Source organism: Cibotium barometz, chromosome 2 (genome assembly GCF_041138505.1).
Source record: "Cibotium barometz isolate CiBa-2024 chromosome 2, ASM4113850v1, whole genome shotgun sequence".
Taxonomy (NCBI): domain Eukaryota; kingdom Viridiplantae; phylum Streptophyta; class Polypodiopsida; order Cyatheales; family Cibotiaceae; genus Cibotium; species Cibotium barometz.
This window is the reverse complement of record NC_141047.1, coordinates 64,653,147-64,673,954: the sequence shown is the minus strand read 5'-3', so window position 1 is coordinate 64,673,954 and position 20,808 is coordinate 64,653,147. Positions and strand designations below refer to the sequence as shown.

Below are 20,808 nucleotides of genomic sequence, written 5' to 3'. Positions count from 1 at the left end.
ACTTGCGTTAGCTTCTCCCTTGGCTGTCCGGGCCCTTGAGTTGTTGCAGCACTTTGTGAAATATGAGATACCTCCATCATTTTCTTGGCTGGGCTTTTATACCCTTCTCTAGCCCTGGTCAGCCAGCATCCTGAAGTCGGATTGTTGTGAAAAGCTCATGACCTGTTTTAATAAGCATTAAATGCTTATTTTGCCCATCGTTTCACACCTACAATGCTGTCCAGCCTGCGCTTATGCCCTGGTTGGGTGTCCAGGGTGCTAGGCAGCCAAATGCAACTAGTATGGGGCTGCTCCACACACAACTGACTGGCTGGGCAGGGCTTGGGACCCTATCGGTAGCTTGGCCAAAGCCGCTAGAGCTGGCCGATAGCCTGTCCAGCCCACCCTAGGGTTGGTGGGCTCAGCATGGGGCCCTCCTGGCCTCTTGGGGTGGTTCTAAACCTCCCCCATGCCCACTGCATGAGCCTTAGGCTCGGCTTTAGGGTAGCCCTATGGGCTGGCCCCTATTCTACATGCAAACCTACATGCCTACCCAGATGTCCGACACTTGGTTGCCGACTAGATACTCAGGTCACCTGACATCATCCCAAAGGGAAACTCATAGCGCGGACTGGCACTGCTTCATGTGCGGACAATGCACACCAAACCTCTCGGACGCATGTGTAGGACAATGCACACTTGACCTTGGACGCATGGAGTTGAACCCTGGTTGACTTGTCCCGGACTGACCTCACATGGGACCAGTTTTCCACTCCAGGTCTTGCACCTTCTTGTTCAGATATGTCCACGTGGCATCCAAGTGCGGGATGCATGTAACATCCCCTTTTGCGTAACTTGACGGAAGCTGCATAGCCTCCAAATAGTCCATCAATAAAGCCGGATAGTCGTCAAAGAATTCTTTGTCAAGCCATACCGCTTCGTGGGTCCCTCGGTCTTGAAACTTTGTGAAGAACTGTCTTGTCTTTGGCCTGAGCCATGCTTGAAGTGGTGCAAAAGGATATGTTCTGGAACCATCACTTCAGCTTCATCAATGATATCTGGTTCCGCTTCATCTTTCACTTTTGAAGGGATCGGTTCTGCATATGGTTTTAACCAACTTACATGGAACACATCGTGCATAGTCTAGCTTGGAGGTAGCTTTAACTTCATTGAAACCTCGTTAATCTTTCTTTGGATGGGAAAAGGTTCGAAGCTCCTGAATGACAAGTTTGGGCATCGCTTGCCCACCTATTTCAACCTTTGCTTCATGATCCAACGATAAACCCAATCACCCTCTGAAAACTTCATATCCCTTTGGTCTTTGTTGGCGTGTCGAGTGTAGGCTTCCTGCGCTTTAGACAACCTGTCTTTTATTGACTCCAAAATCTCCTGGTAAGACTTCGGCAATCTGTTCGCTTTAGGTATTGAAGACGAGGTTCTGGTCAATAGCGACTGGAATGGTCTTCCAAACGTTGCTTCATATGGAGTCTTGCCAATAGCCGAAGAAAAAGAATCATTCAAAACAGCTTGAACTAAAGACAAATAAATTCCCACTTACCTTGCTGGTCGTGGATATAACACTTTAGCACATCAAAAGCCAATTGGTTGTAGATTTCTGTCTGGCCATCAGTTTGTGGGTGAAATGCACTGGAAAAATTTTATTTAGTACCAAAGTTATTAAACAATGCTCTCCAAAAATGACTGGTAAACTTGACATCTCGGTCTGACACTATGGTTCTAGGGGTCCTGCCAATCAGGTACCAATGCCGAATGAACAAATGGGCAACATCTTCGGCGGTCACATTGGCCCTGCATGGAACATGCATAACAAATTTGCTAAATCTATCAACTATAGTCAAGCACTGAGTATTATGCTTACTCGGATTGGGAGGCAAATTCGTGACAAAATCCATCGATATATCTTGGAAAGGTCCCTCAGGAATTGGTAAGGGTTGTAATAGCCCTATCTTCTTCCCACAAGGAGCTTTCACCTTTTGACAACATCTCGCCTCAATAATATTGCCGTTTTAACTTATTCAAAGTCGAATTGATGGCCCGATGACCACCAGTAATGGCGTCATGGGCATCATGAAAAAGAGCTGCCCTGAACAACTTCATGACACACAGTCGACCTTTGTAGAAAAGCCAACCATTGCGTATCAAAAAGTGGCATGGTCCTGTGGCATCCATTGTCTGTTTCCACTGTGTACCGAATTTGTCTGAATCCAGCCTAATGCCTGATGGTCAGTGCGAACCGCAAAGTCACGGCCATAAAGGAAATGTTTCCAATGTTTCAAGGCTTGAAAAACTGCGATGAGTTCTCGATCGTAGACCGAGTAATTCTTTTTTGCGGGTAGTAACTTATGAGACATATAAGCTACTAGATAGCCATTCTGTTGTAATACACCTCCAATTGCCATGTTACTCTTCTGCTTATCTTCGAGCTCCCGGCTAATGATTGCTCCAACTGAAGCATTGGGATCCGAAGAACTAGGGGTAGCCACTGGGGTCTGTGTGGGGGGTGGGCTCACCACCCACTGAAGTTGTGGAGTCTGGGGTGGCGGTCTTTGGAGTGGTAATCTTCTTAGGACACTCCCGAGAAGTGTGTCCTTTTGTATGACAAAAGAAACACCTATGCTCCTTTTTGTACTGAGTAATCTCCTCAGCACTCAATTTGCCACCTGTCTTGCCTGCCTCCGCTTTTTGGTCTGGAGTAAGCTTGGATGCATTGGTCGAGTTCTTGGAGCCAGAGGCTCCCGTGCTCTGTCTTGGAGAAGACCCCGTCTGGTTCTGGCCTTTACTCCCCGAGGTGGTAACCTTGGGAGTAGCCGGCTGGGAAGTCTTGGGCTTGCCACCATTGTGCTTCATTTCAGCACTCTGCGCAAGCGAGAGTGCGTCTTTGAAGGTGGGTGGCCTAAACACACGCACCTCCCACTGGATTTGCGTGTCAAGGCCATACTGAAATTGCCCTTTCTTGTTCGTATCAGATAAGCCTAATTGCAAACATAAGTTCGAAATTCTGTTGGCAAACTGAAGGACTGGTTGCGCGTTCTGACGCGCTCCACTAAACTCGTCTTCGAGTCGCTCAAGGTAATGGGGTCGTAGAAACTGCTGCCTAAGGTCGCGGACAAACTCGTCCCAAACATAAGCTGCCATACCTAATCTGGTGTGGGCATGAGCCCATTGGATCCACCAAGGAATGGCCTCACCTGCCAAGTACCAACTGGCTAATATCACCCTGTCTGTGTCATTCTTTCTAATTGTGGCAAAGTAAGCTTTAAATTGATGCAACCATGAATAAAGAATTGTGGGGTCGAGTTTACCATTATACTTACTGAAGTTCATTTTCTCGGTAAAATGATTTGAGGAAGCCGCTGGTGTCAATCTTGCGACCAAAGCCACAAAGCCACAAGGTATTGCTCATGTTCCATGCGTCGCATGGCTTCGTCTTCACGTTGTCGGATCTCCAATGCACGCATCTGCAACTCAAGCATCGAACTCGGTTGTGGTCGTGATCCTTCGAGAGGGTGCTTGTGTACAGGATTTGGAATCTGGGATACGGAAGGAGAGGGAGGAGAAGACGGAAAACGCGGAGATGGAGAATGAGTGCGCTCTTCCAGAGCCAGTATCTGTGCCTTATGCTCTTCCAATTTGGTACCCTGTTTTGCGATTGCTTGCATCATCTCTTGGAACATCTCTGGTACACTCATGCCTAATGCCCTAGATGGACTGCCTGGTGTACTTCGGTCCCAAGGTTCTTGTTCTCTCTCGTCGTCGTAGCTCGCCATAGCAGGAAAATGCACCTCCTTTCCGGAGCGCAATCTGACCATCCACTGTGTGTGGTGGGGGAGACTTCTGGAGGCTGGAACCAACCGTCCTTCGAGGGACAGGAGTCGCTGTGAAAGGGGTGGTCCACTAGAGTCTTGAAACCAACCACACGAGCAAGAAAAAAATGTCTGGCTTTTCTTCTTCTTTTTCTTGCTGAATCTTTACACTTGAAGTAGGCTCTGATACCACTATAACATGTGGAAGTTTCGGGGTAGATCGGTAATTTCAATGCTCAGAAATCAGCAATCGTTCACGACGAGAATAACGCACAAAACCGAAAGTAGATGTGCAGAAAATAGAGAGAGGGAGAAGAAGACACAGTATCGGGTCCCGAATACCCTCTGTAGGGCCCCCACCATGAATGGTGTATTTCCTTTTATTAGAATGATGTAGAATCTGCAAATAAAAGACTGACTTGATGTGTTTTGGCTGAGATAAATCTCTTCCCTTGACCTTCAACCTTCACCCTTGGCTGTCCAGGCCCTTGAGTTGATGCATCACTTTGTGAAATATGAGATACGTCCATTGTTTTCTTGGCTGGGCTTTTATACCCTTTTCTAGCCCTTGTTGGCCACCATCCTGAAGTCGGATTATTGTGAAAAGCTCACGACCTGTTTTGATAAGAATTTTCCTGAAGTCGGATTATTGTGAAAAGCTCACGACCTGCTTATTTTGCCCATCGTTTCACACCTACAATGCTGTCCAGCCTGTGGTTATGCCCTGGCTGGGTGTCCAGGCTGCTGGGCAGCCAAATGCAACTAGTATGGGGCTGCCCTACACACAACTGATTGGCTGGGCAGGGCTTGGGACCTTGTCGGCTGCCTGGCCAGAGCCCCTAGGGCTGGGCGACAGCCTGCCCGGCCCAGCCCACACTAGGGCTGGTGGGCTCAGCATGGGGCCCTTCTGGCCCCTTGGGGTGGTTCTAAACCTCCCCCATGCCCATTGCATGAGCCTTAGGCTCGGCTCTGGGGTAGCCCTATGGGTTGGCCCCTATTCTACATGCAAACCTACATGCCTACCGAGATGTCTGGCACCTGGTCGTTGACCAGATACTCAGATCACTCGACGACATTCCAGAGGGAGACTCACAGCGCGGACTGGCATTGCTTCATGTGCACACCAGACCTCGGACGCATGTGCAGGACAATGCACACCTGACCTCGGACACATGGAGTGGAACCCTGGTTGACTCGTCCCGAACTGGGCTCACATGGGATCAGTTTTCCACTCCAGGTCTTGTACCTTCTTGTTCAGATATGTCCACATGGCATCCAAGTGCGGGATGCACGTGACACTCCCTTCAATGGAATGAATTCTTTTCATGGCTCCCTTTATTGGGATGGATTATGCTTTTGGCTCCCTTTATTTGGGATGGATTATGCTTTTGGCTCCCTTTATTGGGATGGATTATGCTTTTGGCTCCCTTTATTTGGGATGCATTGGACTTACGAAACTCATGGTTATCTCATGGATTGAGGATTTCTATTGGCAGCCGAAATGCCTGTAAAAAGATTGGTGCCCGAGATGCCTGTAAAACTATGTGTAGCAAAAATGTTTATGGAGCACCGGGATATTTATGCTTGTGAGTGATTCTTATTTTATGTTACACACTTGAGCCCACCTCTCCTCCAAGGTGTGTGGTCAGAGTACCAACACGGAGTGCAAATGGTAGAGTGGACATGACGCTTGGTTGGCAGGGGACTTATGTCTACGCCAAAGGTCATGTGGACTGACACCTTGTTGGCATGGGACTTATGTCTACGCCAAGGGTCATGTGGATTGACACCTTGTTGGTAGGGAACTAAGTCCATGCCAAGTGTCAGTAGACTGGAATCTAGTATGCTGGGGACTTGATGTTTGCGCCCAAATCCAGTGGACGTTCTACATCCGCGTACACGGTCAATTGGTCTTCTATTTCTCTGCCTGGTCTTTACATCTATAAGTAAGGAAGCCAGTGGAGAGTAGCATGCATTTGATGTGACATTGGGGAACGAGTAACTGCTTCTTGGAGTTGGATTCGATTTGGACTATGGATAGAGACACATGATTATGATATGGACTTATGGGACTGTTTTGTCTCCCCCATTTATTTTGGGACATGATTTTGATATTGGTATTATGGAGACTTAGTCTCGCCCATTTATTTGAGACATGGATTCTTTCCGTTATATTGGATTTTTGAGACTATCTGGTCACTCCCACTTGATGGGATGTGATTATACTTTGATATATGTTTTGAAGTCTTAAAGTTGAGGAAACCTTTTAAGAAGCCGGGGGAAATGTCACCATTTTGGGCATCTCTAGAATTCATGTGTGTGGAAGGGCTTTGGATGCCCAAAAGATCAAGAATGTACAAGCTTTGGGAATGGGGGATTATACAGTACAGAGGACCAATTGTTCGTAGCATGGTCCAGGCACTTGAGACGGTTCTTGAACACAGAAATGGGTTTTGGAGCTCAAGTATCAAGTGGAAAGTATGTATGGCGAACTCTTGAGGATTTGGGGGAGATCGAGCAATGAAACATGTTTCTACATGGTGCTTATATGTATTTCTCATGTGGTGGAACACAAAGAGATCATCTCCTAAATTTAAGGAAAAGTTGCTATTTTTGGCAATCTTCAATGGAATTTCCATTCGCGTCATTACCTCCGGAGTTCGACAGAGATCGAGGCCCCATTGTGAAATTAGCTATCATCTGGGATATTTTTAGAGCTGAAGATTGTGGAATTTTTGGCCTTTGGATTTGGGACATGTGGTAGATAAGAGGATAAAAGTGAGACAAGTGTCCTCATTCTTGTCAATTCAGCTCTACACGGCATTGTAGCATTCCCTTGCTTATTTGAACATGAGAGAGTTATCTTTTGGGTGAGTTTGAGATTCAAGCAAGTTTTTGGAGGCTGAAAACTCTGATTTTTAACCATTTCTTTTCATTTCTAAGCCCACCATAGCCATATCCTGCTTGGGAAAGATGATTTTCACTACTCTACACCATCTTGCACACCCCAGATGGCTGAATTTCAGCAAAACAGTCCTAAAGCTTGCTGAAATTTTTGGTTTTATGCGATATATAGAGGTTGTTATACTACTTTATGTGCTCATGGATGAGCCACATGGGTTGGTTTATAGATTTTGGTGCTCATAAATGTGACATATAGGCTGTTATACAGGTTTATGAGCTCATGAATGAGCCACGTGGGCTAGTTTATAGGTTTATGAGTTCATGGATGAGCTACATGGGCTAGTTTACAGGTTTAAGTGCTCGCGGGTCATACAAATTTATGCACATATGGAAGAGCCATATGGGCTGTCATACAAGTTTATGCACGTTTGGAAGAGCCATGTGGGCTGTTATACATGCTTGTGCACCTATGGAAGGACATGTTGGTTAGCCAGATTGGATGAAGGACAGGTTTATGATTGTATATGGATAATCCGGCATCTTCCATGGGGAGAGTAAGGCCCTCAAAGCTTAAACATGTTATATTTCTCCTTGGATAATCAAATACTCCAGGGGGGGGAGTCGGCCCATTCCGGCCTCTATGTGGTGTCAGTTGTGTAACTTTTATTTTTAGCTTTGTGGATTGTTTAATGGTTGTGATTAAGTGCCGAAATGTTTAATTATGCTCATGGTCAAAGCGATGCACATCCACTTCCGCGCTTCCCGGGGGGGTTATAGTCATCATCCCTTGTCTCCGCATATTGTCTTCCATGCCATGCCTGTCATTCTTCCCTTCTGGGTAACCTTTTCAGTGAAAACCCTGCCTTAATGTCACAAACAGGTGCGTGGTTATACAGAATTTAGTACTAAAATCACGAGGTTATTATCCTTTGATCACTGCCATATCCCACATACATAGCCATAACAATTGATTATACAATGTGGAAGTACTGAAAAGAAATGATATTGCACTAGGGAACAGTAGATGGGCTGGTCCCCTCCCCCCTTGAAGAATAATGTATTGCCTTAAGGGAGTAAGAATTTTACAAGTACATAAAACGGGTGGCTTGGCCCAGCCATACACCACCGTTTCTTCCAAAATGATTGAACATGAAAACAACTTACAAAAACTATACTTGTCCACAAGTAGCCCAGCTACAAGCTAGCAATATGGTGCCCAGCACCCTTCACCAAGATTGCCCAGCAATCTGGATTTTTGCAAATGTAGCTTAACTTCAATGAGATGAGCCATCTAGTGGCTGAAAATCAGCCTTAGGAAAATACCCTGCATTTACCAAGGGTTCTCCCGCATAGAACTTGTAGCAACCAGAGCGAAGATGATTCTTCCATAGCTTCAATCTTTAGAAATAGTCTTCTTCTTCTTCTTCTAGCTTGAATGGAGACTTTCAATTCTGAAAATCAAAATTCAACCAGCTTCTAAGTGTTTTGTAGAGGTAAAATCACTATGGTATGGTTGGAAAAATACTCTATAATAAGTGCATTAGATAGAGCAATAAACAAAGGCCAAGAAGTGTCTTGAAATGAGGCTGAAAATCTGAATTTATAGAGCCTAGAAGGATGCGCCTACAAGAGGAGAAGGGGTGGATGATATTGCTCATAAAAAGATGTGGTAGGGAGAGGTTTGAGCTAGACTTTTGGAACAACAAGAATGGCTATAATTCAAAGAGCAGCTCGTGTAGCTAAAAGAGGAGGAAAAGTTTACTTTTCATTCTTTTCTTTTGAGTTAACTAGCTTGCATGACTCTTTTGGAGAAAAGTGAGCTTGCATGATTTACTTTTAAGAAAAGTAAACTTGCATGGCACAGTTTTAGGTGCATGAAAGATAAAGCATTACATGATGCATGCATGTAGCTGAAAAAGCACTGTGATGTGGAGAATTGCTCATGATGACTGTTGGAGTTGCCCTTCCCACAACAGAGCAAGGGAACACAACTCAAAAACACTGTCAAAGCTGTCCAAAATAATGCTTTGCTTGCAACACAATTATGTATATCCAAGACTAGTCTCTACTCGCGTCTAAATATGATACGGAATAGATCGCAAGGGTACATTAGTGCCCCTACACGGACACGAGGGCCACAAGGTCTTTCCAACATGCTCATTGCCACCAAAACCATTGGTACCTCCTTTCAGAGTGTGAGAATAAGACGAAAGCTACCTTAGAATCCCAATCTTCCCTGATGGATAATGACTCCTTCACGGTCTTATCCAATATCATCAAAAGATTTATGCAAAGTAGGAGAACCAGAGCTCTGATACCACTTTCACAAACGGGTGCGTGGTTCGTCCGAGTTGTGGCCAGTTGATATTGTGCTTATTCTTTCTATCTTTAGCGGTGCATTTGCGCTATCAGCTACTTAGTTGCTGTTCTAATTCTTTCTATTTGCTACTTTCCTTAGTGCTAGGCTTCATTATGGCTGAGTCTGCCTTGCATCTCTGGAGGTTAGTACGAAGGGCTGTGTGTGAATATATGCTCTTATGTGTGTGTGTGTGTGTGCGTGTGTGTGGAGTGCGCGTGAGAGCATATCTTGATACAGAGTTCTACACCCACTATTGGGCACCGATGACGTCAGTGGGGATGTCGTAGTATCTAGTCCGTACTATGTATAATGGAGTTGATAGTTATATAGTCTTGTGGGTTGACTACCATGAGTATATAGCATGCACGTTCCTAAAAGGTGAATTTGGGCATGTTCCTGGATTCATCTAGGTATATATATATTTGATAACTGCCATATCCCACATACATAGCCATAACAATTGATTATATAATGTGGAAGTACTGAAAAGAAATGATACTGCACTAGGGACCGGAAGATGGGCTGGTCCCCCCCCCCCCCCCCCCCCCCCCCCCTCTTTTCTTGAAGGATAATGTATTGCCTTTAAGGGAGTAAGAATTTTACAAGTACATAAAACGGGTGGCTTGGCCTAGCCATACACCACCGTTTCTTCCACAATGATTGAACATGAAAACAACTTACAAAAAATATACTCGCCCACAAGTAGCCCAGCTACAAGCTAGCAATATGGTGCCCAGCACCCTTCACCAAGATTGCCCAGCAATCTCGATTTCTACAAATGTAGCTTAACTTCAATGAGCTGAGCCATCTAGTGGCTGAAAATCAGCCTTAGGAAAATGCCCAACACTTTCCAAGGGTTCACCTGCATAGAACTTGTAGCAACCGGAGCCAAGATGATTCTTCCACAGCTTCAATCTTTAGAAATAGGCTTCTTCTTCTTCTTCTAGCTTGAATGGAGACTTTCAATTCTGAAAATCAGAATTCAGCCAGCTTCTAAGTGTTTTGGAGAGGTAAAAACACTATGGTATGGCTAGAAAAATACTCTATAATAAGTGCATTAGATCGAGCAATAAACAAAGGCCAAGAAGTGTCTTGAAATAAGGCTGAAAATCTGAATTTATAGAGCCGAAGGAGGCGCCTACAAGAAGAGAAAGGGTCGATGATATTGCTCATAAAAAGATGTGGTAGGGAGAGGTTTGAGCTAGACTTTTGGAACAACAAGAATGGCTATAATTCAAAGAGCAACTCGTGTAGCTAAAAGAGGAGGAAAAGTTTCATTCTTTTCTTTTGAGTTAACTAGCTTGCATGACTCTTCTGGAGAAAAGTGAGCTTGCATGCTTTACTTTTAAGAAAAGTAAACTTGCATGGCACACTTTTAGGTGCATGAAAAGATAAAGCATTGCATGATGCATGCATGTAGCTGAAAAAGCTTGCATGTCGCATGCATGAGGGTTTAAGTAAACTTGCATGGCACACTTTTAGGTGCACGAAAAGATAAAGCATTGCATGATGCATGCATGTAGCTGAAAAAGCTTGCATGTCACATGCATGAGGGTTTTTGGCAATGCATATCGCATGCATGAGGGTTTTTGGCCATGCATATCGCATGCATGGGGTTTTTAACTATGCATGTGACATGCATGGGGGTTTTAGACCATGCATGTTGCATGCATGGGGGTTTCTCACCATGGAGAAGAAGATTATCAACCATACTTAGTTAAACTGTCATGCATGCATGGAGATAGAAAACCCGCATAAGAGTGGGCTACCTTCAAAATATAAATTATTCTTGTTCAAATCCATCAATACATTAGCTAAAAATGGATTATGCAACATACTAACCCATGGGTGCAATCCAGGCATCCCCAAATCCATGAGCTTCTCATGCAATAAAATCCAGGCATTATCCAGGAAAACAAAACAATACACACAAACAGAAATAAGTCATGCATACAAATGTATGCATTTGAACACATTTTTTGGAAGAAACCCCATCTATTTACATGTACTTGAAATTTACAAAAGCTATGGCATTTGGCTCTCCAAGATCCATCAAATGTCCATGGTATTATGTGTTGCATTTGGTTCTCCAAGATCCATCAAATGCCTAACATGCTTCTTTGCAGTCAGGATCTCATAGAGACAGCTAGCATACACATACATAAGAAGCTTTAACCATAAACATTTCATGGCTGCATGTAGTGTCCAACACCCATGTCCATGAATAATAGAGAATTTACTATATGAATCCCGTATGGTTGCCCAAGCAAAGGTTTGCAACTAATGTTAAATATAAGCATGTTATACATGAAACATACGTGACTCTTTTTTTGGGGGGAAAAAACTTATGGGGCTTTAAAAAAAGCCCGTTTTTTTTGTTGGGAGTCGTGAGCTCGAAGTTGTGACTTGACGTGTGTGCAGTCAGGGACACAGGTTTTGACTCAGCGTGTCACTTCAGCCTTGAGCCATGTAAGCAATGGAAGTTGGAAGTTCAAACTACAATATTTGCATTTTTAAATTACTATGGTCGTCGTACTAGACTTCTAGCTTGGCAAATGTAGGATGCCCTTACGCTAGGATGCGATGTGTGTGGACAAGCTGAATCTGATACCAATGTAACATCTAGCGGAAGTATTCGTAATTACGGATCCTGTCACACAAGTCTCACACCGCCTTCTGTTTCCTGAGTTTAGCAATCCACTTTTATTACTTCAAACTTTAAGAGATTGAGAGAGAGAGATAGAAACTGTACACCAGTTTGTGTCCCGAACTACCCACTGAAGGGCCCCCTATCCCCTTACCGGAATAGTATTTGCTTTATTACTCTGAAGAGAACGACTTTGGACTGACGATAAGCCAAATGCAAGGTCTTGGAGGACCAAGAGTCGGGCTGAACTGTACACGGTTGTAGAAGCACCAATAATGACCGATCTCGAGCCTATGAACTCTTCCCAATGGAATGAGGGAAGACTGCAAATCTGAGGCTAAGGTATGGACTGTTTGGGACTGTTCTAAGCTATGTATGAATGCTGAAAATGAATGTATGCATGCGTGTTACCTTCACCCAAGGGGCTGTAGCAAAGGCTGATGCTATGCAATGCTTAAAATTGCTTCAAGGCTGAAAACGCAAGGGGGTTGATGCTCTATTGCTGGCTGGCTATTGGATATCCTGAAAATGCAAGGTTGAGGGGATTGATGTTGCCTGGCTGCTGGATATGGTGCATTTTGATGATATGCTCTTAGATGCTCAAGCGTTAATGCTCCAACAAGCTGATGGTTGAATCTCTTGGGAATGGATGATGGAATGGTGCAAAAGCAAAGCTATTTATACTATCTATGGGCTGGTTGGCTGGCATTTAGTGCTGGCCGACTGTAGCATAAAGTGCTACACGACTTGTTTATCATGGATAATGGTATTAAATGCTGAAAAATATGAAAAAAATGTCAGATAAATGCTAATAAATATCCCAAAATACCAGATGCTATTTCAAGGCTTCTGTAATGGTCTATGTGCAATGGAGGAATGATATGCAATATGCAGAGTGCTTTCTAATGCAAATCCTAAGGTTTCTACTGACTCTACATGCATGAATGATTCTCTCCAAGTGGGTTAAGGGACTTGACTGATTGACTGACTCACTTGGCTGAGGAATGACCTATGTAGCTTGTGCCTGACATATTCTGGACTGAGGATTACAATGGGGTCACGACGTACGACAAATATCATCCTAAAGGGTACTAATACTGTACAATGTTGCACTGATGATGATGAGCCATCTTGTCACCATGCACACTAGTGTAGAGTGCATGTGACACTACACCACCAAAATATTAAGACACGGGCGATGGTTTCATCCATGCGCAATTCAATAAGGGTGGGTGGTTGTTTGGGTTGGGTATCATCAGCAGCAGCATCTCAAAATCAGCTTGAAGCTCTTATACCACTGACACACGGAAGCTTTGATGGGTTTTATCTTTCAGCCCTAAATGCTTTTCATGAACATTGATGCAGTCATGCGGAAGAGAGATGGAGAGAACTGAGAGAAGAGAGCAAGCGTTTTTCTAATCTAACTACATATTCATAAGTGCAAGCGTTTTCGTAATCTAACTGCATATCCATAAATACCAAAATATATAATTGTTTATACAATGTCTTTTGTCACATGCCACATGCGGAAGCTCTGGGAGTCTTCTTTCAGTCCTAAACACCATCCTGGAGCAACCTGATGCAAAATGCAAGCAAGAGAGGAGAGAAAAGAGAGAGAGAGAGAGAGAGAGCTGAGTTTCAGTATATTCATATGGTACAAAAAGGGTACATCTTGGCAAGCCTTTGGCTGCCCCATCAAAAGATGAGTCAAAACAATGAGCTAGCTCTTGTGAGGGCAAAAGGACGAAAGAACTTGATGTGTGAGAGATCAGAGCAAATCAAGACAGCATGACATGGATGAATGAATATATGTATAATGGTGAATGTAATCCAGTACAAGAGGGCCTCTGTGTGAGACACTGATGAAGTGACCTTGAGGAAGTAGACCGGTGATGAAGCAAGGACGAAGTCGGAGCAAGAGCCCGGTTGAGGACGAAGGCTCGCGTTGGGGATTGCGGTGGCACTCCGTGAGGATGTCGATGTCGAAGGCTGCGAATGTAGGGCTGTGTAAACGCAGGTCTGCTGCTGAATGGAGCAGGGCTGCACAGGCGGATCTGCAGGAGTAGGGCTGGGTGGCTGCCAGAGGACTGATGCGGCTGCACAGGAGCAAAGCGCCGATGCTAAATCAGGGGCAGAGCGCCAATGCAAGATCCTGGATGAAGATGGAGCAGAGCACCACTGCAGGATGCTGTGGATCCTCAATGCATGTGTGCGTTGGGGCAGAGCGCTGATGCTGTATGCTGGATAGTGAAGGAGCATAGCGCTGCCAGAGAAGATGCACGATGATGATAATTGATGGAATGAGCGAGCTTTATATAGCGCTGGCCTCCCACAATGCCTCGTTGGCTGGGCCTGTCGGCCAGCCTGTCCGACCTGGACAAAAGGCCCTTTTAGGCCTTTAATGAGGGCCTTCTTGGGCCCTTATTGAGGGGCCTTTTGGGTCCTGTTTGCCGCCCCTTTTGGGCCTGATAGTCAGAGAAGATGATGAAGAAGGTAAGTGGGTGAAGAGGAACACGAATATATAGAATGGTTATCTATATCCAAACTTGGATCCGTCCTTTCATACCGATGCAAACTGCCACAATGCATAACCGTACTGCTGATTTTGTCCTCTACTTGAGGAAGGGGTCAACGCTTGTGGAGGCTGCAAACGGCTGGTGAGACGCTCTGTTTGCTGCCCTAGAATCTGGCATTGCAAACCTTGAACTTCCCACAAATGAATGACCGTTGGCCTGACTTTTTTTAATGCATTCTAAGGGCTAGTTGGCCAGTTGGATAAACCTATGACCACATGTGACATAATAGCATATAGTCCACACATGGCTGGTCCAAGGGCACCTGGTCTGTACACATTCTGGTTTTCAGAAGGCTGCCCAAACTGGCCATACTCCCCCTGAACCCTGCGCTTTAGGTGGCTGCAGCAAAGAGTTACGTGCATGTGCGAAGGCCTTTGTGTGAATATATGCTCTTATGTGTGTGTGTGTGTGTATGTGTGTTGAGTGCGTGTGTGAGAGCATATCTTGATACAGAGTTCTACACTCACTATTGGGCACTGATGACGTTAGTGGGGATGTCGTAGTATCTAGACCATACTATGCATAATGGAGTTGATAGTTATATAGTTTTGTGGGTTGATTACCATGAGTATATAACATGCATGTTCCTAAAAGGTGAATTTGGGCATGTTCCTGGATTCACCTAGTTATATATATATATGATGAGGAAGGGAATGGGTGCCAAGACACCAATTCATTGACGCAGTGTGACAGGAGGTCACCGCCTCCGCAAAAATAGAAAGCACTTGTCTGGTGCCGCTGGAGAGTGTCTGATTGACACTTCAGTGCCAGGTTAGAATGTACCAGAATGTACGGCAGGCCTCCCGGGTGGTTCTTGACCTGCAGACGTTGAATCAGCTCAACTCACGGACCATGACAATTGAAAAGAAACATTCATCCTACTTAATTTCTACTGTTTTCTTTGGATTGAGTTTAATCTAAGCTCATGCCATAAGGCAAAGTGTGTCAAGGTGTTAACACAAGGATTTTTGTACAGATGCCACTGCCTCCAAGTCTGAAGAAGCTGCTTCGAATCATGAAAAGCCTCAGAGTGCAAAAAGAACAGCCATTCAAGCAGATCTTCCCCCATTGAAACGTGCAAAGCAAGTAGACATTTCAGGTATGCTAGCAGGCTGATGACCTTTCAAAGACCAGAAGCTTAAGTGGTCTTGTGAAATAGCTTTTTCCCCATAATAAGCTACATTGATGATAGAGCTGTTTTTGTCAGGCTCTTGTGTGTCCGTCTTGACACCGACAATTCTGTCTTCTAAACTCAAGAGAGGACGGCATGAAGATGCTTCCACAACTTGCATGTGGGGCAAGCGAGTGAGGCATGAGGTTCATCCTGGTAAGAAGCTATCACTTGTTACAGTACTTCGTCACTGGTGGGACAATAACCCAAGAAGTGTGTATTTTTCTGGCACAACGCTAATCATATCAAAGTCATACAAGTTCAGTCATTCTTGTTGGGTATCTTGATCTACAAGGCACTAAAGAGAGGAAGTGGGGCTACCAGGCGGCCATTGATGAATGACCAGCCATATAGGGTCTGATGTGTGGAGGCTCAGGGGGATCACTATTCAAAAACCCTATGTATCATTTGGGTTTGACGGCTATTTCAAAGACTCCTTGGCTGTGAACCTCTGCCTAATAAATTGTCCACGCCTTTCCCTGTACTCTTTTACCAAATCAGATGAAAATACAGGCTTGTGGTCCTTATAGTGACCACTTACCTCGGCCAGATTGGGGCTGGACCCCGATGACCTTGTCAGAGCAGATGCTTTGTAGCAGGGACAATGATTTGCTAGTGCTTATTTTCTTTTCAAATCACTCGCTGGCTTAAAATATGTTTTTGTAAACTTGCAGACTTGCAGCCAAATCCTGAGGCTTTTTGGGTCAACGAAGACAACGAGGTTGCTGGTTCAAAAAGACATGCATCCGGGGATGAAGTCTTGACCTATAGAACGCTTTGGAAAAGAATGAAGGAGATAAGGGTCTGATTTGTATTGTTTTTGTACCAAAATGCCATATTTTTCATAGAATATAAGGGTCTGAAAAGATTTGATCTGTCATAGCACAAGCCCATACCTCTGTCCAGAAAAGGCAAAGGACAGTAGATAGCTCAACTTTGTATTTGAACATTCTCGTACTCTTATGCCCACCAACTTGTAAACATCTACTTTTCATGGGTATGATTGAGGTTTATATGTCATCATTATCTTAAGACAGTTTGCAAGGCCAATGCTTGCTGCGAGTGCCCTTTCTGATAGTTTTGTGTATTTGTCCGCCACCAGTTGTGCACTCCAGATTGGCAGTCTGTTCTGCCATCTGTTGCTTCAGCATGAACATCTCCCTATATTGGTTCCATGTACTAGAAAATGAAGCCTTCAGTGGCCATCAGAGCCCTTCAAACCTTCTAGAGAAGGCCTCTTAGAAAACAGGGTTGTAAAAGGTGGCCACTATTTTGAAAAATTCTCCAAATTTTGACATAAACATACATGTTTAGTTAATTTTTGAGCTAGTTTATGGCTTTCAAATTGAAGGTTAGGGTAGGCGTTCAAATTTCAGCCCTGCTTACGTGCTGAGGTTTTTTCTAACAATTATTTGCACGTGCATCACATGTATGTGGGCAGCAGCCACACTTGCAAACTATTACAATCACCAAGGTAAAATGAAAGTAGATTCTTGGTTACCATTCTTCTTTCCGGTTCTCAACAAAAGGATTTCTTGATGGAATCGCTTATTGCCCAAAATAGGCAAAGAAACAAGAAGAATACCTTTTGAAAGGAGTCGACAGAGTGTTATAATGTGTATATCATTGCCGCTTTGCTTAGTTAATAATTAATTTCTCATTACACATGAATCAGACACCTTGAAAATCATCAATCATAGGTTATGCGTCCACATGTGTCTATATAGAACTAGGGATCCGATTGTCCATTGACACACACAAAACCTAGGTAACGGACTTGTAATGTCAATCATAGCCCCGTATCACCAAAAGATAATAGGAACATTGGTAAATTCATTGAAGATGATACTTCAAGATCAGGGAGTGATGGGAGAGGTCTAGCTTAATATCTTGTGCATGCCTTGTGTTGACCACTTTGTTGGTTAGCATGGTTTCACTCGTTTGACCTACCGTAAGGCGCTTTGCCGTCTTGCCCGTTCGAACGGGCACTTATCTTTTGTAAGATGATGATGGAACATATATAGCAGTCTTGTCATGTACTTATTAATGACAAATAGGGAAAGTCTATGGAGTATTGCTTAAGACTAATAGACGGTGAATTTTTTTGAAGTTTGGCGTGTCTATGTGTCATTTTTGATAAATAAGCATGACAATCATTTTCTTCAATGGTTTTTTAATGAGCTTCCCTCTTTCCTTTTCTTGTTTGCTTGCATGTAGTTGGATTCTTACATGCTAGATGGATGTTTGTTTGGATAGGTTTGATTGTAGGTTTCCTCTTTCATTAGTTGCTTCTTTCCATGTCTTTTGTGAGAGAAAACCATTGTGAAAGACCATCTCCTTGTGTAGAGAGCTTCGTCTTCACCCCATTGGCAAAGGAGCATTACAGTATGATAACAACGGACTGAGGATGCAATGAGCTAGTGTACCCTCATCATCGGGAAGTTGCATTTGCTTGGAGGCAAGACTAAGGTAAGGCTCTTGACTTGTATATATTTGGTGGTGATGTTGGGGACTAGCCTACTCTATATTTTTGTCCATTCCAAGCTATTAGAATTACCCAATATTGCTTGGTGTCGATTAGGAGGTTACACTTTGAAAAACGTGAGGATTGAGCTCCATTAGGGCAAATTAGAGTGGGATTGTTAATTTTTGTTCATACATTTCATGTTTTTTCATAATTTGTTCATGCATTGTATGAATTGCTAGATTAGAAGCATGCAAATCCATTAAAAAACAATAAAAAAATATTTAATTATATCACAATTCTTAATTAGAATTAGGGCCATCAATTACACTAAGTTCAAAAAGATCTCAAAAATATAAAAAACCATTCCAAACCAGCTCTCGGGCAGGAGACATGAGTCCATAGTCTCGCATAGAAAGATGTGATTCTGAATATGCAATCTTGCAGACATGAGCTTGGAGATGTGAGCCATAAACTTGGACACGTCTCACGGCTCAAGACCATGAATCACATCCCATTAAACCCAAAAAGTTCTCAAAAAACACCAAAAACTAGGCCAAACTAGCTCTCGGGCAGGGAACATGAGCCCTTAGTCGCATGTAAAAAGACGTGCGGACATGTGATCCTGTAGACGTGAGCCATGAGCTTGGACACATGAACCATGAGCCTAGACACTTGAGCTTGCAGATGTGAGCCTAGAGACGTGAGTCTAGAGGTAACATTGTATAGACCAATTATTGCTGCAATAAAGACTTCTATGGACATACATGCTCATGTCCTTGGAAGGTTTTTCTGTTATAATCTGTACTAGCTACAAATTTCAAGAAAAGTTCGTCTTTCAATAAGTGCACACCAACCCTGTCATAGGCATAGTACCTAGATTTTCGTGCTCCACGTAGGCTTATTTTATACAAGGGAAGTATGTGAGCTGAATTCATTTAAAAAAATGTGAGTCTATAGGCGTGAACATGCACACATAAGCCTAGAGACGCGAGTCTAAAGGAAAGAACTTACATACATGAGCCTATAGACGTGAGTTTGGACATGAGTCTAGAGGCGTGAGCCTGCATACGTGAGCCTGCAAACCTAAGCCTGTACATGTAAGCCTAGAGATGTGAACTTGTATACGCGAACCTACATACGCGAGCCTGTATACGTGAACCTAGAGGCATGAACTTGGACACATGAGCCTAGAGGTGTGAACTTGCCTCCATAAGCCCAAAGGCATGAACCTGGATACTTGAGCTTGCATACGTGAACTTGCACACGTGAGCCTAGAGGCATGAACTTGGATACATGAACTTGCAAACGTGAGCTTAGCAGTATTTAGAAAAAAAAACTTGCATGAAATAATTTTTAGATGTGCATTAGAAATACGAGGGATCTTTGATGTGAACTTGATTCAGACTAATTATTGAAAATAACAATACGGTCGACTGTAGCGTGCCAAATCACACTCTCAAACCCACCAAGCCTTCAATCCCAGCAAACAATCAGTACTCAACAGAGTGCTCGTGTTAAAAAGCTCTTTCGATCCACCTCCAGCATAAGGAGCTTTGGAAAGAAATGAGCAATGAAACACAAATGTGAGTGGAGGAACATTGGAACACTTGAAAGTAGGAGTTGCCACGGTCCTCTAAGCTGCGAGCTCCAGAACCTCAAGGTTCACTCTCACAAGAAAAGCGATCAAACCATGTTTGACGCCACAATGTTTTAGACATTTTCTGTTGATCTTGAGCTAGGTTTATCCCAAGTTAACCATGACCGAACAAGCAGCCCAACACCTGCAAATCGAGACATGTTAGGGATAAGTGTTCCACAATACACCCAACAGCAAGCGCACACAATGCAAGCAAGAGTCCCCCTCTCCATAGCAGCACGTTATAGAAGTGCCTTTACCATGGAACCAAGTTCTGGTTCTTCTCCATTTGGAAGTGGAACATGGAACACAAGGAAGGATAAAGAGCAGATTTCCAGGACTATCTAAACACAAAATAATTACGGGCATTTGTAGAACGTGTCCTCAGTCAGAGCATGCAAGCCCAAGGTTAGCAGGCTTGCGCATGGCAAGTGCCATTGGAAACCACACAATACAACCCCATAGGGCAAGAGATTTCATACCTTGAATCAGAGAGTTTTGTTGAGACCACCTCCTGATGTTCCGCCGCCATGAAAAATACATAGAAGACATGTTGAGGATGGCGTTTGAAATGGGAATGGGGTATGCAACCAACGTAGCACCTAGAGGCTCAGAGTTACGTAAAATCTATCCAATACACACCTCAAGGGTGATAACCGAATTTGTTAGAACAAGAGATCCTATTTAGTACCTAGAGAAGTTCGGTCAAATTTGTGAGGCCATGAGACAGATTGATGATTCCACCAAGTTCTGCTCATTTGGACTTTGCCTTTGAAGAGGCAAATGTCATGGGACCTTATGTACTTCTTGAAGAAATAATTAAAAACTCACAAATACATCAAAGATTAAAGCATAGACTTGAATCAAATTGATATGATAGAGCATAGCATAGCATAAAACAAGAGGAATAGAATAACATCACCATCAAGATACTATTGGGTGTAATCTCCCCCCTCATGCGTATAGCTCCACTCCACGACATGAGTATTTTGAGAATTCTATTCAATAAATAGCCCAAGGAGCTTTTAATAGTTATGCGTACAAAATTGGGCTTGCGTTTTCACTTTTACAAACATAGCTCAAACACTAGAGCTTGTTCACAGTGTAAATAATCAAAACTCTTCAATATTATGTACAAATATTTGGCACTTGGCCAACAAAATAATACGGAATAATAATGTTCCGAGATGATATATATAAGATCCTCCATGTACGACATACGCACTGCTCATTATCTATCTCACA

General features: G+C 43.7%; 1 protein-coding gene across 1 annotated transcript in view; it reads left to right on the top strand.

Annotated features, from left to right (window-relative positions):
- Positions 1–16,457, top strand: part of LOC147641363 (amino acid-ligase) — a 40,624-nt gene extending 24,167 nt beyond the window's left edge. Inside the window, exons 2-4 of the mRNA XM_086820864.1 lie at positions 15,266–15,388; positions 15,497–15,616; positions 16,135–16,457. Of these exons, the coding sequence (XP_086676990.1) occupies positions 15,266–15,388; positions 15,497–15,616; positions 16,135–16,268 (377 nt within the window). The 3' untranslated portion in view covers positions 16,269–16,457. The remainder of the gene's footprint in view (positions 1–15,265; positions 15,389–15,496; positions 15,617–16,134) is intronic.
- Positions 16,458–20,808: the final 4,351 nt, after the last annotated feature.